General features: G+C 35.7%; 1 protein-coding gene across 3 annotated transcripts; it reads right to left on the reverse strand.

The window, feature by feature from the left end:
• LOC123535846 (BTB/POZ domain-containing protein 7-like) lies at positions 1-26,158 on the reverse strand. 3 transcript variants are annotated; one of them, XM_045318609.2, is made up of 9 exons: positions 26,030-26,157; positions 12,883-12,992; positions 11,445-12,634; positions 10,793-11,001; positions 10,398-10,473; positions 6,394-6,704; positions 5,449-5,632; positions 4,257-4,627; positions 1-3,886 (listed from the first exon to the last, which is right to left on the reverse strand). In XM_045318609.2, the coding sequence occupies exons 3-9, from the start codon at positions 12,586-12,588 to the stop codon at positions 3,689-3,691; spliced, it is 2,493 nt and encodes an 830-aa protein (XP_045174544.2). In that variant the 5' UTR covers positions 12,589-12,634; positions 12,883-12,992; positions 26,030-26,157; the 3' UTR covers positions 1-3,688. The 3 variants fall into 3 exon arrangements, with proteins under 3 accessions (XP_045174544.2, XP_045174552.2, XP_045174537.2); XM_045318617.2 differs by lacking the exon at positions 12,883-12,992 and having other exon boundaries at positions 26,137-26,158; XM_045318602.2 differs by lacking the exon at positions 12,883-12,992 and having other exon boundaries at positions 26,030-26,158.
• Between the last annotated feature and the right edge of the window lie 50 nt (positions 26,159-26,208).

Genomic DNA, 26,208 nt, shown 5'->3' on the forward strand with positions numbered 1-26,208 from the left:
CACTAAAAACTGCACCTTTAATATATACATTTAAATTTTGTAGAACAAACCGATAAATAAAGACAACATATTTCATCTTTTTCCAAAATCAGTTTATATATACTTCTCAAGGAAACTTAATTTTCAATTTCAGTTGCCATTTTGTAAATTCCTTCAACAAAAATAAAACCATAAATAAACTTACTATATATCTAACACTAAATAAAGTATGAACAAAAACCAGCAGCCACATTCAACATATAAATCTTTCAATATGTGGAACTTAACAAAACAGTAACTTCTGTTCTGTTGCTTACCGTATTTCACTAAGTCTTGGGACACCCTAAATCTTGGGACACCCCTAAAATGTGGAAAAATAATTATTTTTCTTGACCCTAAGTTTTTGGACACGTATTTTCTCAGCGTATTTTTCGTCCCTAAGTGTTGGGACTATAGTTGTGTACTGATTCAAGATGTAACCCAAATACCGTTATTATACATTGTATGGTGTTGTATCGATCAAAATATCAAATAATTATAAGAACCAAAGCCTATTTTTTTTAACATTTTCGTGTCGTGTTTTTACTAGTAAAGTGTTTTTTTTACCATACCAGTTAAGTGTTGTATTTTTTTTTTTTTTTTGCTGCAGCCAGGAAGTCCATTTTCCGTTATTTGTTTATTTATTTACCACTGACTGGAATTTACCCGCGAATCGTACAGATATCAAAACGCCATGCCGGTAATTTTCCGTTCCACGAGCACGTGCGACCTATCGTAATGTCTAACTTACAACGCCGTTACTTTTGTTCATCGACACGTATACAAAAAACGCGCGTCACGCATTTATTTTTTGATTTTATCGCTTCAGATTTTCAACACCGATTGAGAAGTAATATAGTTTGAATTCTATAACGATTTTAAAAAGGTATCGACAGAAATGTTGGCAAAATTCTATAAAAACGGTCGATTTTTCATAAAATTACTTGCAAAATTTCAAACAGCGCGATCCTAAATACTTATTTCTTTCTAAAAGGAAATAAATGATACAAACTATGGGCATAAAATTCAGACTTTTGACCAGAAAGTACAAAAAACAGAATAGAAAAATCTTAAATAATGAAAAGGCGGCAGCAATTTAAAAATATGAAGTAAAACGATTTTTGGCAAACAGATTTCTGTTACGTGAACTCGTGAACGTAAATAGAAAATGCGGTTAAAAAACAAAAACAATAATGATGTTGTTGCGTATTTTTAATAAGTTTTGAATGAATCTTTGTACATGTTCATGTATTTTTTTGACACGACACTTTATAATAAGGTATTCTTCTCAAACCATTTTGTAATTTCCTTGAGGGCAAATAGGTCACAGAGGTAAGATATCCGCTATTATAGTCTGACACGTTTACCTGTCAGTTTATACGGGATATTGCACATTCGCTTTAACAAATTAAAAAGAAGGTTTTTTTTTATTGATTGTTACAACACTAGATCTACTTCTCAGCGAGGCGGTACAATCAAACAGTGATGTGCAACATGGCGCGAAAACATGACGTAATGCCATGAAAATCTCGGGGAAACTATACCGCTTTGATCTCCACTTCTAATGTCATGATACCGACACACTTCTTTTAGCTCTTTGAAGGGGTGTTAATTGATGATGAAAACAAGGCCAATTACTTTGTTTATCAACAGAATAATTACCGATAATCGTTGTTGTTTTTTTCCCGCTTTCAACACGGGTGGGTGGGGGATGTTACCCGATGACGATTATTGTGTCCATATTTTTGGGACACTTTTCAAAATAATTATTTTTCGGGAAATAAGTCTTGGGACAGTGAAAAAAATAATTATTTTATGCTGTCTCAAGACTTAGGTAAAATACGGTATTTCGTCAACTGGTTTTTCTTTGCAAAACATACTTAAAAGTACCAAATGATATATGTAAAAATATTCCTTATAAAGAGAAAATAATTGAGCAGAATTTCGAACAAGAGGGCTATGATGCCCCAAAGCCGCTCACCTGTCAGGCAAACAGTCTTAAGGTTGTTCAGCATGAAAATCATTTAAAAGTGTTTCTTTTTCAGCCGAAGGCAGTCAAGCATAACTGTTTACACAAACTTGAGAATGGTCCATCCAAGCATGCTGCCAACAACTTTTGGTGAACATCCATCCAACAGTTTATGAGAAGTTTCAAGATGCAAATTTCATGTATTTTTAGTTCTGGAGGGTCCTAATGACAGTTGTGCACAACCATTTGTTCACACCCGAGATAGGTAAATCAAAGGATAATACAGACCTAGTTTGGTGAATATTTATCTACTTGATCATGAGAAGACGCCTGCCACTTCTAACAGCGAGAAGACGTCTGCCACTCCTAACAGCGAGAAGACGTCTGCCACTCCTAACAGCGAGAAGGCATCTGCCACCCCTAACAGCGAGAAAACGTTTGCCACTTTTAACAGCAAGAAGATGTCTGCCACTCCTAATAGCGAAAAGACGTCTGCTACTCCTAACAGCGAGAAGAAGTCTACCACTCCTAACAGCAGACAAGTAGAAGCATTGAACCAACTTGAGTATGGTCCATGCCAGAATCCTACAAACCAGTTTTATTTTAATTCTGACCAGTTATTTCAGAGGACATGTCTAAGTTGAATGTTACTTATGGATAATTGATGCCTGACCACTCACATATACAGAAAACTCACCATGAACCTTTGGTTAAGGTGAGCTAAAAAAAAAGAGGTAACAGAATACATCTTGGGCAAATAAACATAAAATATTTTGAGTCCCCATCTTTTAACAGCTGATCTGTAGATCGCTATTTCAATTACAAACTAGAGATGCTTTTGAGAAAAGCGCTTGTCTCCCACAACTGCCTAATCATCTAAATAGTAAGTCAGTCTTTGTATACTGTTTTAATCCACATGTGCATGCGCTTTCTTGACACCAAAAGGACGCCTATACTACTAGTAGTATAGGCGTCTGTTTGGGGGTAAAACTGCGCAAGAAATCAGAGTGTTTTTGGTAATTCAAGGGCCATAATTCCGAAGTGCCTAGGCCGATTTGGCTAGTTATCGAACTTGGCCGAGCACTTATTGGGAGACACATTTTGTTGAAATTTGGTGAAGATCAGATGAGAAATGTTTGACTTAGAGTGCGGACAAGCTTTGTGACACACACACACACAGACTGGAGTAAATCAATATGTCTCCCACACCACTGTGTGGTGGGAGACATAAATACCCATTCACTTCTTCACTCTCGTGGCAAGGCAATTAGTCAGCTTTCAAAAAAAGGTAAACATTATGAGGTTTTATTTTCAGATTTGATTTTTTTTTCAGGCTTATTATTAGGTTCATTCAGAAAATACATTTTTTAGAATGACAGATGCTGAGATCAAAAAGTCCTGAAATCAGATAATAACATTTTAACAATTTTTGAATCCAAACTATATGAAAACTTTTTAAGGTTAACAAACTGTAAATAGAATAACATGTTATCTTATACAGCCAACAAGGACCAGTATAACCTACATTATATACTAAGGCTATTGCTTGGAGCTAACACAAACAGGAACACAACTTATTTCAAGTGCTGAAAGAGGCATTTTTCTTTTAATTCTAGACATACCCTAAACCTTTTAAAGCCAATGTAAATGCTTATTTCAGCACAAGAAATAAGAAATCATTTCCAATTAAGTAATCGTAATCTAGATGTATAGAGTGCCATGTCTACTGGCTCCCTCGTCACCAATGTCTGGTCCATATTCATCCTGAAGCTGCAGCTGGTTCACAGAAGCAGTTGCCATGGCTATATCTGGCATGGTGTCACTAAGTGTGCTGCGGTTACTGCTCAAGGTGGCGCTACGACTGTTGTCATGATCACTGCTTGGGCTGCTGGACGGAGACTGACAAAAATAACAAACATATGTTGAAAGCTTTACATCATAAATAAACCAACCAAAAACACTCCTGATAATAAGGAAAAAATACTGCGAATAAAAATCTTACAATTCAAATTCTAGTACTGTGTAATTTTAACAGTAATGTCATAATTTCCAAAACACATGTAAGTATTTTTACTTTCAAATTAACATATCTGTATCCTACCTACTAACCATGTTTCTTTTACTTTGAACAAGGTTGCTCCTCCAAAATTCACTATCAACCAAGTTGTGTTTTGAATACATATTGCATCTTATAAGAATTAAACAGACCACATGTATGCCTATTCACATTATTTTCACAAACATAAAAGGTTATGAAGATGGACTATACCTCTATCAGCTGTGGTCTGTATGTTTTGGTTGGTGACGGCAATGGTGACACACACTGGACAGGTTTTGGTGGGTTTGTTTTACGTCTACGTATCTGCAGACGAGGGCTAGGTTGACGTCTGGACGGCATCGCATGATAGTTTCTGTCTACAAATCCAGGGACATGTTCATTATCGTAGTAATACTGAATATTCTGTAAAACATCAACAGTAGCATCGGGCCAGCCAAACTCTCGTACAACTCTCAGCTGAATCTGACACATGATGGACCGTCGGTCAAGAAATGATTGATTGAAAGCTCGCTGAACTTGCGGCAAAGACTGGAGTTCCTGCTCCCTCTGAATCATTAACCGCAACGTCTCTGAACTAGGCACTACAATGATAATTATAATTGTTTAACAAACCTGTAAACTACAGTGATAACTATTACTGTTGATTAAATGACCTGCAGGTAATTAAATGGCAGAGAAATAAACAAGAGCTGTTTGTAAAACATGTATGCCCAGCATAATGGCCTGCTGAATATAACTGGCAAGGAATTTTTCCAGTATACTGTGACCTTTACAAGGGTAATTCACTGATCATAAACAATCATACTATAAAGTTTGATGGCAAAAGGCAAAAGAACCTCTTGCCTATTTCGCCGATATGTTTAGTTTACATTAAGGATTTAAGGTTTCGGCAAACCAATCAAAATCGTCTGCAAGTGTGGCAGCATCCATTTCAATATCAACGAAAAGTTATCGGGAATTGTTTTATTTTTGAAGGTAAATTTCTAATGTCAGATAAGGGGAGTAGCTCTTTATTACAGTGATTTTCGATTCTCCGTCTCATCGAGTTAAACATTCATGCCATACATAAACAAGATTCCTCAATGCATGTCAAAGTTACAGGCCGGACAAAATCTGACATGACCTTTGACCTCCAACTGTGACCTTGACCTTTGAGATAGGAACCTGAGGTTTATGCATGACACTCCACCTCACAGAGGTAAACATTCTTGCCAAATATAAACAAGATCGCTCCCTGCATGTTAAGTTATGGTCTGGACAAACAAATCGGAATGGACTCACGCACAGACTCACACATGCACCAAACAGCCGTTTAGACAACAATCTCTTCTCTTCCGCAAGCCGGCTCGACAAAAATCTTATTGACATTTCATGATTTTGGAAAAGGCGATAAATCACAAACCTGGTATGGTCCCTGACACAATGTCTATGCTATGTAAGGGTTTTGGGTTGAAAGTCATGAACTGCTGTATATACTGTGGGTCTTCTACCATATACAGTGTGTCTGGTATTGAAGATATCTGGATTGGTCTAACACGGGCTAACTCGTGATCCTGTCCAGACAACTGTCTGTCTTCTAACACACTCTATAATATATAAATCTTTAGTTTCCTTTACTCTCCGTCTGTTTTATATATTTTAAACAGAAGTTCAAACATGCAGGTTTTCTGCGAAATAATTTTTCTGATTCATAATGGATCATAATGATTCTATACACACTGCTCAGTTAGTATTCAAAGAATGCTTATCGTATCAACTGAAATATGTAACATGTCTTAAACTTCATCTGTATAGCTTGCAATACTATTCTCATTTTTATTCATTTCCCACTTCTTTATAGGTAAAATTGTCCAACAAAGATCTAACATTTTAATACATTTAGCTATCTATTTTATATCACTGTAGAACAAGAGCACCGCAAATGCGATGCAATATACATCCAAAGGTATGACATTTGACCCCTAAATGTAACCTTGACCTTGAAGTAAGCAATCCTAAACATGAGCTCTGCACGTCGTCTTGATGTGGTGAACATTCGTGCCAGGTTTCTTCAAAATCCTTCAAGGGGTTCAAGAGTTACAGAGTGGACATGAAATTGCTAACAGACAGAGAGACAGAAGGACACCGGCGTCATAACATAATATGCTCTATTCGGGCTTATAAAAGTTATGTATTCAAAGCTTTAATAAATATAATCTATTTCTTGTGGTCTAATATAAGTTACCGTAGTTTTATTGTCTTAAACAGTTAATATTTGATTAACATTCGTTTTTGAAAAATTCATGACGATTAAAACAAATATCAATTTTTTTGTGACAATTTCTGATTCTACACTAAAACAGCTTACCTTTGCTTCTTCATAGTATGGTGTGAAAAGTCTTGGTCTGGTGAACATGCCACTATTTTTTCCAGGAACCCATGCTGATGCACTCTGGCTGGTTCCTCCATCATCACTGATCATGTGACTTGGAGGAGTGCTAACCAACCCGCGTCTAATTGCACTTGTCAGTACCTCACTATTGTGAGGTAATACATGGTCCATTCTAACCAACGGCAATATTTCTGCAAGTATGTCACGGAGTTCAACATCATTCAGATCCCTCCGCTTCACTCCTTTCTTGCTGACACTGTGAGCTGTATGACTCAGCAAATTTGGTTCTGAAAAAGAATACGTTTGTTATAGTAGGACAGAATAGGGAAAATAATTTTGTCAAAGTCTGTCAAACTCACTGCTGGTCTGAAAATGTTTGTTATAGTCTGGTAAAATAGTCCCAATATTTCTGCATAAAATTCTGGCATAAATAGTCAAATTATTTTTGCTCATATTAAGAATATTTCTGCTACAATTTGACAAAACAGTCTGGCAAACTGGTCTGAAAATGTTTGTTATACTAAAGTCTGGTAAAACAGTCAAAATATGTCTGTTAAAGTCTGGTAATACTTTTGCTATAGTCTGGCAAGCTAGTCCAAATATTTCTGCTAAAAATCTGGTATAATAGTCCAAATATTTTTGCTAATAGGAATATTTTTGCTATAATTTGGCAAAATAGTTAGAATATGTTTATTATAGAAGATATAAAAGTCAATTTGAAAGAATATAAATTTTCATACCACTTTAGCCACTAAAAGGCATTTTCAAACATCACAGTGATTCAAATCTTATATGGTTAAAAGAATTCATTATCTGAAGCAAGTAAAATGCCAATATTTTCATCACTTAAGAAACTATCATCAAAGCCTTTAACATCTGCATGCATCACACTTCTCTGAGCAGCTACACTTTCAATACAGCAATGTTGCCTGAAAGTACTGGTACAAATATTCCAGTGGTGTATTCCATATTGCAGTTGATCATGGACTGTACAGATAAAATTCTAAACTTCAAATAACATTCAATGCATCCAACAGTCCTTGTCATCAAATTTTTCCCACCAAAACAATGCATGCTACAAGAGAGCCCGAAGGCCCTAAAACACTCACCTGAATACCAATAATTTTGAAAACTGGTACAAGAAACAAGTGACTTGGTTTATTTGCATGAAAGTTTTTATTTTTCACCCTACACTGGCACCTACCAGTATTTTCAACATAATGACATGATAGTAAGGTTTCATTACTGGTTTGTTAAGGTGACAAAATTTTGCAGCCCATCAAAATATCACAGCAGAAAAGAATGATATCCGAAGCAAGGTTATGTGTGTGTTTCATGCTTAATTCATTCTTTGGAGCTTAAAACCAGCTAAGCTGTTCATACAGACTTAAATAGAATTCTTGTCATAGGCTAATTTACACAGACTAAAACAGCATTTCAGACTTTTAATGTACTGTTGGATCAACCTTTTCAATAAAAGGACATTCATGGATTTCTTTATGAATACAAAACAAAAATATTACACATCATTCTAAAGAACTTCAAGACTGGTAACAGGATCTTTTTTGAATTTTCAAAATACAGTTGAATATCGTTACCTCGATATCGGTTAGCTCGATACTCCGGTTAGCACGATGTGTTTTAGTCGGTCCCGATTTTTCCCTATATATTCTAATGTAATTATTTATCATTACCTCGATATGATTAGCTCGATATTTTGTTTAGCTCGATGAGATTTTTCAGTCCTGTCAACTTACCTGTAATGTTTTTACACCTGGTTTCGTCGTTATCACAGCGTGTCAAAAAATATCCATGTTATTTGAAAGGTGTAAAAAGCAACCTATTGTTGTCCGGCGATGTATTTATCATAATCAAGTTAGTGTGTTTGTTATTTAATCTTTAATCCAATTCAAATGTTAGGAAGTTTGCATTTAATTCCCAATAATTAGTCTTATAAAACAGCGTGCAAGTGGGCAACTTGTTTTCCAATATAACAACTAATTTGGATGAAATATTTTTCTGTATCTGCCATTTATGATTGAGTAACAACATACGTATTACACAGGCAAATTTTCGTTATCGAACCACAGTCAAAATGACTACTCACCTAGGAACATTACAGCTGCATTCAGACTTTTTTATGGAAGGAATAAAATGCTAATGTTTACATGTATATTTTGAAAAATTTAAAACTTAATGTATGTATGTACTATTTAAAGGTCCAATACTAAGGAAAGTGAACATTTTAATTTCTTTTAAAAAGCACAGAAACTATTTCATTTTATTGGAAAATGAAAGTTGGTATGTAGAAATTCGAAATAAATCGCAGTATATGTACAATTATTTTTCTATGAAATATGAAGAAAGTTAAAAAGACCTGGGGGGTCATTCTGTCGATTCATTGAAATTTCAACATAATACACATACATTTCTTTGAGTTCCAAAGACCTTCTGTAAATTTTGACCTGCCAATCTTCATTATTTAGTGTCTTGCAGAAGTCTATGCACTGGCTATGAAAAAAATTGCCAACTCACTTTCCCTTAGTAATGGACCTTTAATTAGGATGTTTATTTGTCAATAAAATTAAAATCGTATTTACGTTATATTATTTCTTTCCCCTTTCAAACCCTCTGAAAAAACATTGGATATAGTGACAATATAGACGTCCGACACAAGTATAAAGCTGTCCCAGATAGTCGATATCGTTACGTCGAACTTCGGATACGTCGATGCAATTTTTACAGTCCCTTGAATATCGAGGTAACGGTATTCGACTGTATGTTTATTAGTATTGAATTCATCAAAAACAAACTGGTGAGGCATTTCCCATCGTTAATTTCAACTCTTTTTTTTCTTTTTAATTAATTCAATTTTGGCTTTATCTAAAAAAAATATTCAGAAAATTTTAGGATATCTTAGTAAAGCACAAAAGCTATGTAAAACTGTAACACTTTATTTAGCTTATTTTGGGATTCAATACAATGATAAAAAGATGTTGAAAGACTTGCTGCTCTTTTATCGTAAGTGGAATTGTTGCTATTTTTAGAGAGCTAGGGGCTATTACAAATGAAATGGCATAACCTGTTCTTTTTCACAAACCCTAGACTGATTCTTTGTCAGGTGAGCTTAAACTTCAAAGTTGCATCATCGCAAAATATGGATATGTGATATATAACCATCGGATGTTTGGAATCAAATTACAAGGTGATCATATAACACACGCTGTAAATTTTTTATTCAAATTATGGAAATGAGATTATGACATCAACAGATTCAAATGAATAAATTAAAAATCACAATAGAGAGTGGGAAAAACTTTGAAAATGATGATGCAAGATCGTGGGAAGAAAAATACAAACTACCATGAGTAACATTGTACACTATATGAGCCGTGCCATGGGAAAACCAACTTAGTGGGTATGCGACCAGCATGGATTCAGACCAGCCTGCGCATCCGCGCATCTGGTCAGGATCCATGCTGTTCGCTAATAGTTTCTCCAATTCCAATAGGCTTTAAAAGCGAACAGCATGGAGCCTGACCAGACTGCGCAGATGCGCAGGCTGGTCTGGATCCATGCTGGTCGCATACCCACTATGTTGGTTTTCTCGTGGCACGGCTCATATACATGTACTCTACAACAATCTTAGTATCATGGAGTTAAAATACATTAACTGCACTACTGAAAGCTAGACATGTAAACCTATTCAAGTATATCAATTTTATAGAAATCTTTAGGCTGAGCGGAAACTATGTCAATTTTTCATTGGAAATTGGTATAATATATTGGCGTTTGTTGCAAGAGCTTAACAATTTATGAACACTATTTCAAATATCAACCGATAGCCAAATATAACAAACGTGCAAATTGTGCATACTGACGCTGGTGTCTATGGATATTTACATCTATTCAACATTAACTTTTTTGTACTGCTCTGTGTAAGATACATGTATACACAATATGATTTCATTTATAGATACCTCTTTTTTCAATTCTCCGCACCAAATGATGTTCTCCCCATTTCATGACTGCTGATAGCACATCTAATTCTCCTGCCTGAAACATAAAAACATTTCTCACATTTCCTGTGCAACCTATAGTTAGTGCTTTCTGCATGAGAAACTCTTAATTAGATTAAGTTTATACCAAGATTTTTCGATCGTCAGTAAGGAAAATCAAACATCCACAGAAAGTGTGGCACCATTAAATGATAACTGTATTGATCAAGATTTTCAAATATAACAGTACAAGTTTAGATATGGTGGTTTCTTGAAAATAAATCCCAATAAATGGCTTAAATTCCTAGAAATTTATTAAGAAATCAAAAACAACCGGAGTAACATGAATTACCACCTTTTAAACAATGAAACTTTACCTGCAGGAGATCTGAGCTGAGAGTTTCAATGAGATGATATTTGCTGAGTTCATACAATACAGGTGAGTTTGCTACTTGCATAAACTCTTCCCGCAAGAAATGCAGTGCCTGGCGCAAGACCCAGCTGGAACCATGAGGCTCTGCACTCCATGTTAACACAGATATTAGGTTGTCTACGGTGATATTGTCAGCAATGATGTCTTCACAACCTGTGAATATAAATAAAATACATGTTACAAATATGAAATGGTGATTTTAACCCAGTATGGACCTTTATAATTAACATTTCAAATTCTGCCTGAAAAAAAATGAACAAGTGTGCTAAAAACTAACTGAAATAAATGTTTTAAAACTTTATTCATTTATTATACTGACTGCAAAATTGGTTTTAAAAGTGTTATTAAAATTTCTCTCGTTTTAACACAAAGATTTACAAAACAGAATAAGGTTCTGGAACAACTTGTCTCTTCGTCAGTGTTATTAAAATGACATATGATGAATAAAGAGCAGCCCATCAGTAAACACACTTTGCGGCTCTGAGTAAGAAAATGATTCATCAAATCTGGTTAAAGCATACAAACATTTTTACTTCACACATCTGTTCTTTTTTGTTTCATTTTCAAAATTTGATCATTACTGTACATGTACTTGCCTTGAGAAAGAGCAGGTATATCGAGAAATTGTCCAATCTGATACATTTCCATTGCTTCATCTACAATTGTCATCTGTCCTTTACCTGCCACTATTGCCTGAACCTCACTAAGACTACACATACTTGCACTGCCCCGCATAATCAATGATAAATCTACGACATCTAAATAAATAGCATGTAACAAAACACGAGCGTAACGCCGAGGAATCACAGAGTCATCTAACACTATTCTAGTAGGTGTATTCAATGCATAATCTGTCAAATCTTCCCCAGACCTAGCTCTCCGTAACAACAAATTACGGAAGAAGGGAGATCTGGCTGCCAGAACTGCCTTGTGGCACGGAAGTTCATATTTAGTTCTGCTAAATCCGTCAGAGGAACCTGCCTCAGAGGAAAAGCTTTCATTTAAGTCCAATTCACTAGAGAACACTAATACAGCATCACTATAATCTCCTGTGTCTAATAACGTCTGTAAATCCTGATCTAATGGATTTGGCATTCCTAATTCCGCCGCGACTTTGAGTAAGATCTCACGATTATCAAAATGCACTTCATCATGACTTAATGTGTCCGTGTATAGATATCTAAGTAAAGCTGAGAAAAGTACAATGTCTACACCATGTGTGCGTAATTTTACAGGAATTTGTGGAAAAGTGTCATGATTTCTGGATAAAATGTCCCTGAAAAAGGGACTCCTAATGGACAGCAGGGCACGATGTGCTGGAAAACAGACACCTTTGTAGACTAAATCAATATCTGTACAAAATTTGAAATCAAATAAATGAGAGAAGTCATGTCTATATGTATTTGCAGGTGGACGGGCTAGATTTGTTGTGATCGCTAATTCTTTCATTGCTATAAGCGCTTCATATTCATGAATTAGTGCACTTATGTCATGTATAGACCATGAAGAGATTAATTCTCTAAGGGCACGGCCATAGTCACATGACCTACTGTGTCTTCTTGCCCTAATCAATTTCTTTCTGAGCGTAGCAAATTTAGATGCTTTCTTTTTCTTATCCTTTCCTGCAAGGTCTGTATCTGATACTGTGTAAGAGTGGGCAAGACGAGAAAATGTTTGCAGTTTTGAAGGTGATCCAGTGCACGACTGGCTTCCCTCTGGAAATGATACATTTGCTCCCATTCTCTTGTGGCATCTAATTCCTCATGCCTGCTACTTTTGTCTTCCTCTGAAATAATAAAGAATTCTTTTATACTGCGATACATTCTTAATTTTCAAAACAAACTGTTGCTTTCTGTTTGGGAGAATAAGTGCAATAGAACTAAAATTGGTGAAATCCAAATTAGAAACCTAGACATTGAATTTAATAGTACCAGGCACAGCACTAATTTGTAAGAACTTCAGACATATTATTTTGCTAAATTAATTCATCAGTTGCAGAATAATTAATCAATGGAATGCACAGAAAACTTTTACCTGCACACCTTTGTGAATTATTATACCAAAAGTCTTGTTTCTTTTCAATTCAAACTAGAGCTATCACTGAAGGTGATGAATGTACCTCCCACATGCACTGACACTGTACACTGCAATTTGACACACACAAGATTGCGTAATTATGTGGACTGTAGGGGTGACTATTGAGGCCAATTGTGACTATTGCAATACTATTGATTTTGCTGAATAAGAGCTGTCAGTGGACAGCGCGCTCGACTATTCTCAGTGCTTGATAGTATAATATATGCAATGAGTAAAACTTTAACATTACAATAAGCATATTCTAAGTCGAAAAGGGGCCATAATTCAGTCAAAATGCTTGATAGAGATGCCTCCTCCTTTTTGACAGACTGGGGTCATGATGGTTAACAAGTATGCAAAACATCAAAGCAATATCTCAATGGACTTTGAAAATATTTGGGGTGGTACGCAAACTTTAAAATTTATTCTAAGTCGAAAAGGGGCCATAATTCAGTCAAAATGCTTGATAGAGTTGCCTCCTCCTTTTCACAGACTGGGGTCATGATGGTAAACAAGTATGCAAAATATGAAAGCAATATCTCAATGGACTTTGAAAATATTTGGGGTGGAACGCAAACTTTAACATTTATTCTAAGTCGAAAAGGGGCCATAATTCAGTCAAAATGCTTGATAGAGTTGCCTCCTCCTTTTTACAGACTGGGGTCATGATGGTAAACAAGTATGCAAAATATCAAAGCAATATCTCAATGGATTTTGAAAATATTTGGGGTGGTACGCAAACTTTAACATTTATTCTAAGTCGAAAAGGGGCCATAATTCAGTCAAAATGCTTGATAGAGTTGCCTCCTCCTTTTTACAGACTGGGGTCATGATAGTAAACAAGCATGCAAAATATGAAAGCAATATCTCAATGGACTTTGAAAATATTTGAGGTGGTACGCAAACTTCAACATTTGTGTGATGCTCACGCTAACGCTCATGCCGACGCCAGGGCGAGTAGGATAGCTCCCCTATTCTTCGAATAGTCGAGCTAAAAATTATTACGATACTATTCTATTGCAGGTTACTATTGCGATACTATTGCAATAGTTATCGGCCACCATGTTTTATACAGTAAAATTACCAACTGGCATTATTACATAGTGTAAGACATGGCACTGTTTATAATTGCTGTTAATACACACTGAGATGTTTGTATAACTGAAATGGACAGAAATAAATCTAACATTAAATATTTTAACATTTTTTCTATTTCTTGCCTTCCTTGGCTTTGAAACAATAAGTAAAACAATAAACCTATGCAAGGTATACTCAAACGAATCAGCCATTTTGTTGGGAATGTCAATGTGTTTCATAACCCAAAGCATCGAAAAAAAATACGAAAACTGACGGATCGGACTAAGGTGTTCCAGCACTAAGTGAAGGGCCCTACCGAACAGTTTGCTATATCATACAAGTAGCTTACTTTCTCCATGTCCATAGTACTTTTTCTCATTTAAGATTAATGCGTTATTTAAATATATTTAATCAAAGTTTCTAAGAAACTAAATTTATTAATTATCTCCCAGACTTCTCAGTCCTTTATGGTAGTTTATTTCCATGAGGGTAAATATTGTAATGGAGACATAAACATTTTTCGAGGCACAAATGAAAGCTGGCTCTGTTTCTTGGTTTATAAATTATTAATTATTTCTGTATTTACTAAAATTTCAAAACTATCGAAACTATCGATTGTTGAAGGAACTATCGGCGATTGTTATTGGATCGTAACTTTTCTATCGATGCATACTATCGGGACACTCAGTGTCGCAATGCATCAATATTTCGATGTATCGTTACACCCCTAGTGGACTGTATGTATATAGACAGTATGTATATAGTATAGTAACAAAAATCAAAGTCCCATAACTCTGCAGAATATTTTTCTGAAAGAACTGTGACAGTTGAATATTGTTATATTATTTTATATTTTAATAATTGGAATATGAATTGAAATTGATAATTATATAATAACATGATTGTGTTATAAGAGGTCATCAAAGAAAGCTGAGCAGACCTTAGTTAATCAGAAATTATCAGAACTAATTGATAAGGGCTCTAGACTGGACCTACTAGGGAGTTTTTCGGAGATGAAAGAATATAGCATGTATGTGTTAGGTAAGATTGTCTGCCAACTGGAAAGAAGGAAAAGAGCGGGAAAATCCCTGAGTGAGTGCTTAGTGGGTGAGATGACTGATAGGCCATTATGGATGCTGATTGGATGAGAAGAGATATGATGTCAGTAAAGAGGTGTGGCATGTTTGGAATTAGGGGAGAGAGGGCCTAGGAATGGGAGATCAGGTAGTTAGGTTAGGGAAAAAGTTAGAGTTAGGTTTTAAGAGGTTTAAAGTTAGGTTTTGAAAGACAGAAGTTAAGTTTTAATAGAATGAGAGTTACTTAGGAATATACTGTAAGAAATTAATGAAGTGGTTAAATGAACAAGAAATAGAAAGATTGATAATAGTATAAGTATTTTGAAATATAATTTATGAACATTAGTAAAGATCAAATAAATAGAAATTGGAGTTTATACGAACTTGTGTATGATTTATTAATATTAATTCCCCGAAACAAAGGATAATTAATAACAAAGTTTACAGAACCTAACATGCACCGTGCACAACTACTGTTGTTACTGATCATTTGTGTGAAGTTTAATTAAATTGTGTCAAGGGGATAAGGAGAGATGGTGCGCATAGGAATGCGTCCACAGACAGACAGTTGCACAGACAACCTGAAACCAGTATACCCTCACCCCCACTTACATCTTCTTTGTTTGGGGGATACAAAAAATCTAGTGAAAGTTTTTCAACATGTCATTATTAACAACAAGAGGACCATGATGGTCCTGAATCGCTCACCTATCCCCACATGACCCAGTGTTGAACTGAGTATGACCTAGTTATTTCTATTATTTGACATAGTGACCTAGTTTTTGAGCACATGTGACCTAGATATCATCAAGATAAAAAATTCTGACCAATTTTCATGAAGATCCATTGAAAAATATGACCTCTAGAGAGGTCACAAGGTTTTTCTATTATTTGACCTAATGACCTAGTTTTTGAAGGCACGTAACCCACCTTTAAACTTGACCTAGATATCATCAAGGTGAACATTCTCACCAATTCTCATGAAGATCTCGTGAAAAATATGGCCTCTAGAGAGGTCACAAGGTTTTTCTATTTTTCGACCTACTGACCTAGTTTTTGACCTCACATGACCCAGTTACGAACTTGACCTAGATATCATCAAGCTGAACATTCTCACTAATTTTCATGAAGATCCATTGAGAAATATGGCCTCTAGAGACATCAAAAGGTTTTTCTATTTTTAGACCTACTGACCTAGTTTTTGACCGCACGTGACCCAGTTTCAAATTTGACCTAGATATCATCAAGGTGAACATTCTGACCATTTTTCATGAAGATCCATTGAGAAATATGACCTCCAGAGAGGTCACGAGGTTTTTCTATTTTTAGACCTACTGACCTAGTTTTTGACCCCACGTGAGCCAGTTTCAAACCTGACCTAGGTATCATCAAGGTGAACATTCTGACCAATACTCATGAAGATCTCATGAAAATATGACCTCTAGAGAGGTCACAAGGTTTTTCTATTTTTAGACCTACTGACTTAGTTTTTGACCCCACGTGACCCAGTTTCGAACTTGGCCTAGATATCATCAAGGTGAACATTCTGACCAATTTTCATGAAGATCTCATGAAAAATATGGCCTCTAGAGAGGTCACAAGGTTTTTCTATTTTTAGACCTACTGACCTAGTTTTTGACCGCACCTGACCCAGTTTCGAACTTGACCTAGATATCATCAAGATGAACATTCTGACTAATTTTCATAAAGATCCCATGAAAAATGTGACCTCTAGAGTGGTCACAAGCAAAAGTTTACGGACGGACGGACGCACGGACGACGGACGCCACGCGATCACAAAAGCTCACCTTGTCACTTCGTGACAGGTGAGCTAAAAAGGCAGTGGTTCGAGGTCCGCTAACTGGACCTCTAGATTCCGGGTCTAGAGGTCTGGTAATCAATATGAATACTGGGAACGGTATATACAAAGAGGAGACTATTATTGATCTTTAAAAACAGATGATTTCAAAAGTTTGCTTTAGTATTTTTCATGTGGAATCACGTCATTTGAAATACATTGTAAGTGACAAAAAAGAACGTAAGTATTTAATATAATTATTTACTCCCTGGAAAAATATGATTGCAAATTCGATAAATAACAAATAGCAATTTTGTACACTGTAATCGGGAAGCTTTTATGATATCAAGGACTGATGAATTAAAATTATAAACATAATATTTTAAGTAGTATTTAAGACATGGATTGTGCTCATAAATTGTTGAATTTGTCTTACTGCTGAGTAAATAAATAACGGTGACTACCGGAAATAGTTCTGGATACCATGACTTAATAAGGTCTTTTATATACTGACTGTGATGGTGACCTTTAAGTTTTGGAATTGTCCTATAACAAAATCAACTGTTAAAGATCAGCGCATAAAATATAAGTTCACTGTTCGAATATTGCAAAAAAGTAACAATTGTAATATTATTAAAATTATTAAAGAATCTCTCAGGTGTGTGCAAGTGCCGTTTTTGGAAAATCCTCAATTAAAATAGAATTATAGGTTATGTTAACAAGAGGGCCAAGATGGCCCTAGGTCGCTCACCTGATAAACACACCATAACAGTGTAAACATGTTTGACATACTGATCTCATGGAAACAAATATTCTGACCAATTTTCATTAAGATTGGATCAAAAATGTGGTCTTTTAAGTGCAAACAAGCATTTTCTTCAATTTGACCTAGTGACCTAGTTTTTGAGCTAAGATGACCTATATTCGAATTTGACCTAGATTTGATCAAGGCAATCATTCTGACTAAATTTCATCAACCTCGATTAAAAAATACAGCCTCTATCACATACAAGATGTTTTTCTTTAATTTGACCTAGTGACCTAGTTTTCGACCCCAGATGACCCTTTTCAAAATTGGTCTAGATTTCATCAAGGTTATCATTCTGACAAAATTTCATGAAGATCAGTTGAAAAATACAGCCTCTATCACATACACAAGGGTTTTCTTTGATTTGACCTAGTGACCTACTTTTTAATCCCAAATAACCCATTTTCAAACTCGGCCTAGATTTCATCAAGGTAATCATTCTGACCAAAATTCATGAAGATAAAATGAAAAATACAGCCTCTATTGCATACACAAGGTTTTTCCTTGATTTGACCTAGTGACCTAGTTTTTGACCCCAGATGACCCATTTTCAAACTCGGCCTAGATTTCATCAAGGTAATCATTCTGACATAATTTCATGAAGATCAATTGAAAAATACAGCCTCTATCGCATACACAAGGTTTTTCCTTTATTTGACCTAGTGACCTAGTTTTTGACCCAAGATGACCCATTTTCGAACTCGGCATAGATTTCATCAAGGTAATCATTCTGACCAAAATTCGTGAAGATCAGTTGAAAAACACAGCCTCTATCGCATACACAAGCTAAATGTTGACGGACAGACAGACGGCAGACAACAGACAGACGCCGGACATCGAGTGATCAGAAAATCTCACCTGAGCATTGCTCAGGTGAGCTAAAAATAGACTGTATCTACATCAGCAAATACGCAGTTTAAAATGTGACCATGGAAATAGTTGATTTATTCCTTAAGATTTAATTCAATACGGAAAAACTTGGGAAACCAAAACAAGAGGGCCATGATGGCCCTATATCGCTCACCTGTTATCATTGCACTTGAGGACAAGAAGGTCCTCAGAAAAAATATCTAAGTCCACAAAGGACAGGAACAACAAAGAGAAGAAATTTAACCAAAAAGAAAAAAAATTCTTACAAGGTAGAGATATGTCAAAATACACCTAAAAATTGGAGGTACCATCCATGTTGTACCACAGAAAAGTGGTCTCGGTTTTTCCCTACGGCCAATAATAAAAAAGTTACTAAAAATAAGCTATTTATAGTAACGTAAAAGGGAAGTAATTAAAAACAAAATTATTGTAAGTGAACAAAAGAAGGATCTGCCAAATAAATCTGTTGACATAAATGAAATTTCAGATCAGTATCTTCATTAGTTACGGAGATATACCCATTTTAATTTGAAATAAAGGGAGGTAATTTGACATAAAATCAGTCCATAGTTATCTACCCTGATTGGCTCAGTCCAACTAATGACAATAATGAAATTTCAAATAAGTCCTATAAGTACTTACTGATATAAATCCATTTTGATTACAATCAGGGGAGGTAATCAGATATAAAATAACTCTGGAACCTACGACTGGATCTGATTTGTCATGGAATCCAAGATTTATTGTTGTTGAAGATATGTTGGAAGTTTGTATCAAATAAAACCATAAATGAAGTATCTATATGGCTGCAAAAACCAAATTAGCCAGTTTTGGACCTTTAAGGGGCCATAACTCTGGAACCCATAATCGAATCTGGCCAGTTCAAGAAAGGAACCAAGATCTTGTGGTAATACAAGTTGTGTGCAAGTTTGGTTAAAATCAAATCATAAATGAAGCTGCTATTGTGCAGACAAGGTCAAAATAGCTAATTTTGGCCCTTTAAGGGCCCATAACTCTGGAACCCATTAAGGGATCTGGCCGGTTTAAAAAAGGAACTGAGATCTTATGGTGACACAAGTTTTGTGCAAGTTTGATTAAATTCAAATCATAAATGAAGCTGCTATTGTGCAGACAAGGTCAAAATATCTAATTCTGGCCCTTTCAGGGGCCATAACTCTGGAACCTATAACGGAATTTCGCCAGTTCAAGAAAGGAACCAAGATCTTATAGTGATACAAGTTGTGTGCAAGTTTGGTTAAAATAAAATCAAAAATGAAGCTGCTATTGTGCAGATAAGGTTAAAATAGCTAATTCTGGCCCTTTCAGGGGCCATAACTCTGGAACCCATATTGGAATCTGGCCAGTTGAAGAAAGGAACCAAGATCTTATGGTGATACAAGTTGTGTGCCAGTTTGGTAAAAATCAAGTTATAAACAAGAGCTCGTCGAACACGAAATGCCCCCCTTGATGCATTTAGTAATTGCACAAGGAACAGAAATTATATGCTCACTGTAAACAAAAGTTCTACCATTCTGGTTCAATTTGACCTTGACCTTTAACCTATTAACCTAACAAGAGATTACAGATTGATCTTGGCGCCATCCACTGAGCCATTTTTGAATGTTCCAAATTTCAAGACTAGCTCAAGGTCAAAATCAAGGTCAAATTTCATTTAGGTACAAAACAATGTGTATGTGGTCCAAATTTAAAAGCGGTGGCTTGAGAAATGTGAAAGCAGGTCACTAGGTCAATCTTAAGATCAAAGTTCATTTCGGTACACAAAACTATGCATGTGGTTCAAATTTGAAGGCTGTAGATTGAGAAATGTGAAAGTAGGTCACTAGGTCAAAATCAAGGTCAAATTTTATTTTGGAACACAAAACTATGCAAGTGGTCCAAATTTGAAGCCTGTACCTTTAGAAATGTGAAAGTAGGTCACTAGGTCAATCTCAAGATCAAAGTTCATTTCAGTACACAAAAGTACGCTTGTGGTTCAAATTTGAAGGCTGTAGCTTGAGAAATGTGAAAGTAGGTCACTAGGTCAAAATCAAGGTCAAATTTTATTTTGGAACAAAAAACCATGCATGTTGTCCAAATTTGAAACCTGTACCTTCAAAAATGTGAAAGTAGGTCACTAGGTCAATAACAAGGTCAAAGTTTTTTTCAGTACACAAACCTATGCATGTGGTCCAAATTTGAAGGCTGTAGGTACAGAAATGTGAAAGTAGGTCACTAGGTCAAGATCAAGGTCAACTGATGTCAAGGTTCATCTTGCCACTCAAAACTATAAATGTGGTCCAAATTTGAATGATGTAAGTTATGGACATGAAGATTCTAAGTTTTTCCCTATATAAGTCTATATGAACCATTTGACCTCTCAGGGAGGGCCATATTTGACCCGAGAGGGATAACTTTAACAAACTTGGTAGAGAACCACTAAATGATGCTACATTACAAAATACCAAAGCCATAGACTTTGTGGTTTGGACAAGAAGATTTTCAAAGTTTTTCCCTATATAAGTATATGTAAACCATGTGAACCCCAGGGCAGAGCCATATTCGACCCTAGGGGAATAATTTGAATAATCTTAGTAGAGGATCACTAGATGATGTCATATACAAAATATCAAAGCCTTAGGCCCTGTGGTTTTGGACAAGAGGTTTTTCAAAGTTTTTTCCTATATAAGTCTATATAAACCATGTGACCCTAGGGGTGGGGCCATATTTGACCCCAGGGAAATAATCTGAACAATCTTGGTAGAGGACCACTAGATTTTGCTACATACCAAATATCAAAGCCCTAGGCCCTCTGTTTTTTGAACAAGAAGATCAGAAACCATTTAACTGTTCCTGGCCAATGTGACCTTGACCTTTGACCTAATGACCTCAAAATCAACAGGGGTCATCAGCTGGTCATGGCCAACCTAACTATCAATTTTCCTGATACTAGACCCAAGCGTTCTTGAGTTATTGCCTGGAAACCATTTTACTGTTCCTGGTCACTGTGACCTAGACCTTTGACATACTGACCTCAAAATCAATAGGGGTCACCTGCTGGTCATGACCAACCTCCCTATCAACTTTTGTGACCCTAGGCCTAAGCGTTATTGAGTTATTATCCGGAAACTGTTTTACTGTTCAGGGTCACTGTGACCTTGACCTTTGACATACTGACCTCAAAATCAATAGGGGTCATCAGCTGGTCATTACCAACCTCCCTATCAACTTTCATGATCCTAGGCCCAAGTGTTCTTGAGTTATCATCCGGAAACCGTTTTACTATTCAGGGTCACTGTGACCTTGACCTTTGATATACAGACCTCAAAATCAATAGGGGTCATCTACTGGTGATGACCAACCTCCCTATCAACTTTCATGATCCTAGGCCCAAGCGTTCTTGAGTTATCATCCGGAAACGGATAGGTCTACATTCCGACCGACTGACCGACCGACATCTGCAAAACAATATACCCCTCCTTTTTCAAAGGGGGGCATAATAAAGCTGCTATTGTGCAGACAAGGTCAAAATAGCTAATTTTGGCCCTTTCAGGGGCCATAACTCTGGAACCCATAATGGGATCTGGCCAGTTCAAGAAAGGAACCGAGATCTTATGGTGATACAAGCTGTCTGCAAGTTTGGTTAAAATAAAATCATAAATGAAACCACTATCGTGCAGACAAGAAATTGTTGACGCACGCACGGACTGACGACGGACGAAGGGTGATCACAAAAGCTCACCTTGTCACTATGCGACAGGTGAGCTAAAAAAACAACAGTTGATTTCCTTCTTAATCAACAGGTCGGAGACTTCCCCTGAAATGCTGGATTGAGAGACAGTCTCTCGATCTAAACACTGTCTCTCGTTTGAAAGACAAAATGTCTTTCGACCGAAAGACTGTATTTAGCTTAAGTGTTGAAAAAACATCATTATTAAAACAATCATTTCATTACAGTCGAATTATTTATTCATTGAAACAACTTGTTATTTCAAGTAAGCTTTACAAGAAACACATTGTCATAGAAGTTTGCTTAAGGTTCATGTAAAGCGTTTTAGACCACCCCTTAGGTAAATTTTCATTTTGGAAATTATACCGGAAAGACTCATAATATTCATAACATACATATACGGAACTGTTTAGAAGAAGTAGAAAATTCTTTCTATAGAGGTCACCTTGTTTGGTAATATGTATTTTGTCTTACAAAACATGTACTTCAGCCGCCACATTCTATTTTGTACAAAATATCAAACTTCTTTTTCAAACATATTTTTTCTCTAAGTTTGTTTTTGTTGTGTGTCTCTCATACTTATCTAGGTACTCCGGGAAAGGAAAATAGTTTACTTTTATATTTGTTGAAATACTGCAGTTTTCTGTCAATTTGACAGCTCTACTTTCACTTTCATTTTGCATTTTTTTGAAATGTACATGGTTTGTAACACTTTCAACTCCCAAAGTACCTGGACAAATATGTTAGACACACAATGATTATAAAAGTAATGACAAAATACTTTTGAAAAAGAAGCTTAATATCTTCTACAAAATAGAACATGAACAGTCAAAGCACATAAGATATAAGACAAAATGTGTTGTTCAAAATGGAATAACCTGTCTTGAAAGTTTCTTCTACTTATTATGAACATTTTGGTGTATTCTTTATGATAGACTAAGGCCAGGCCTCGATCTTAACCTACTTTTGCTGGTAGCCAGCAGGGCTACCAACTTGTGAAATCAAGTAGCCCGACCAGGTTTCTGGTAGTCCCGTTTTGGAAAAGAGAAAAATATATTACAGTCTTCGCCTTAATTTTTTTTCAGCACTTGTCCTTTCAGGCAAGTAAGTTAAGAAAACCACTTGCACGAAAACATTTTTAATTGTCCGAAATCATTTTGTTTATAAATATGATGTATTTTAGTTTATGCTTGATTCAACATTCAGTTATTTAACCCTTAGCCTGCTGCAGGCGAATTTAACAGTCTTTGCAAACAGCTTGGAACCAAATCAGACGCCGATTAAATCGGCGTCTGATCAGGTTCCAAGCTGTTTGCTACTCTGACAATATTTCTTCCAATTTTGGAGCAAATTGAATGAACTTTACAATTTTAGCAGAGGACATTTCCAGCAGACGACAATTTATCTAGCATGCTAAAGGTTAAATGGTAGGCAACAAACCTACCCACACTATCCATGGGCAGGCTAAGCAAACGTAAGTGGATAACATGTTGCAATATTCAAGTAACTAGCAGACAGAAATTATGAGAGAAAACTGTAGAAAAAAAGTAAGACCTATACCAGTATCTAGTTATATGCCAGGCATGGGGTTCAAATTTGCACTACCCTTCTAAAACTTACTTTTTTAGCCAGGGCCTTTAAAGTATAGTGTAGCTGTTCAAACTTAACTGCACTAATGGATCAGGCTGGTTAGCCTAATCCCTCTCTCCCCTCCCCCCCACCCATACCCCAAAAATGTTGTGTTTCTGGTGGCATGGCCAAAAAAAGTAGGGTCGGTAGGTCGGTATTTTCTTTTTTTTAAGCACTATTATCAAGTAAATGTAGCCTATTATCACAGTCCGGGGCGACGTGGACACAATAATATGTCAATAATCATCATCAACCCACCCGTGTTTAAAGCAAAAAAAAAACATTAACAATTATCGGTAATTATTCTGTTGTTAAACAAATAATTGGCCTTGTTTTCATCATCAATTAAAACCCTCTCAAAGAGTTAAAAGAAGTGTGTCGGTATCATGGCATCTGAAGTGGAGATCAAAGCGGTATAATTGCCCGAGATTGTCATGGCATTACGTCATGTTTTCGCGCCATTTGACACATCCAAACAATAATAGTAGATTCCTACCTCTGTGACCTATTTGCCCTCAAGGAAGTCACATTATTGTTTGAAAATAATATCTGACATAGTGTCGAGTCAAATAAGACATGTTCAAATATTCATTTACTTTAAGTAATATTAAACTTATTAAAAACCACAACGACATCATACTGCAATCATTGTTTTTAATTACGTTCACGAGGTCCCGTAACCTATTCATCCGCACTTGCAGAAATCTGTTTGCCAAAAATCATTTTACTCGATGTATTTAAATTGCTGCCGCTTTTTCATTATTTAAGATTTTTTAATTCTGTTTTTTGTACTTTCTTGTCAAAAGTCTGAATATTATGACCATAGTATGTATTATTTATTTACTTTTAGAAATAAATAAATAATTAAGATCGCGCTGTTTGAAATTTTACAAATAATTGTATGAAACTTGGATGTTTTTTATAAAATTTTGCCTACATTTCTGTCGACATCTTATTAAGATCATTACAGAATTCAAACTGTATTACTTCTAAAGTGGGGCTGAAAATTTGAAGCGATTATATTAAAAAATGAATGCACTATAAGCGTTTTTTGTGTACGTGTCGATAAACATTTAAGTAACGGCAATACGATAGGTCGCACGTGCTCGTGGAATGAAAAATTACTGGCATGACATTTTAATATCTTTACGATTTGTGGGTAAATTCCAGTCGATCCAGGTAATTTTCGTGTTATACGGACCGAAAATATCGTTGTCATTTAAAAGGAAACATCAGATAAATCGGTGAAATTTCACGCTTTTATTATTAACAAGTTTGAAAACTTAGTAGCCCGACGGACTACCCAGCTTGGGAAATCCGGTAGTCCGTCTGAAAAACTGGTAGCTTCGGGCTACCGCCAAGATCGAGGCCTGCTAAGGCCTATGTGCCTTAAAAAACTAAAACAAAAATTCACCCGAGGGGTTGTTTCAAAAGACTTTACATGAACCTTAAGCATTATAATGCTTAAAAAAAATTCCCAAATAATTTTGATTTTGAAAATTAGATAGAAGAAAGATAATTTTCTATATTTGAAATAAATTTGCGCATTCTAAAAAGAGTTTTAATTACTCTTTGAATGATTTTCATTGCTTAAGCTAATCTGAGTGTTTTGATCGAAAGACATTTTGTCTCTCGAACGAGAGACAATGTTTAGATTGAGAGAATGTCTCTCAAGCCAGGGGAAGTTTCTGACCAGATCAAGATTTAATTTGACACCGAAAAACATTGGAAACCAACAATCAGTCATGTGGTTTATGGAATACTTTGGTTATCGCCGATTCCGAAAATGACGAATCAACGAGGAAACAGCAAAATTGCAGTGGTCCGGTTTCATGACGGCTAGACACTTCCAAAAACATTGTTTTGCCCCCCATGGTTAATGCACGACGTCAAGGCGATCTCTCCTATTCACAGCCACAAAACAACAATATAAGTGACTAAAACAGGGAAAAGAACATAGTTCATCAATCATAAATTTCAATATATATTTTGCCAATGAGGAGTCTCATAATTTCTAATTTTATTTTTATGATTTATCTGAGAGATTCTGTCAACACTGACAACAGGTTATTCAAGTTAATTTTCAAATTTATGCGAAAGTTCAGAAAGTGGGTGCTTACATGCATAACACAATAATTTGTAGACAAAACTGCCTAGTTAAGCAGAAATTATGATACTTAAAAACTTCTGATTTATGTAAAAAATCCACAGAAGTTTCCTTTTTTACATTTTTTGTCACAGGAAGTTGGCATAACACAGGTCAGCAGTAAATGAGAAAATATCATAAATAAAATATTAT

The sequence above is a fragment of the Mercenaria mercenaria genome, chromosome 1, assembly GCF_021730395.1.
Source record: "Mercenaria mercenaria strain notata chromosome 1, MADL_Memer_1, whole genome shotgun sequence".
In the NCBI taxonomy this organism is placed as follows: Eukaryota; Metazoa; Mollusca; class Bivalvia; order Venerida; family Veneridae; genus Mercenaria; species Mercenaria mercenaria.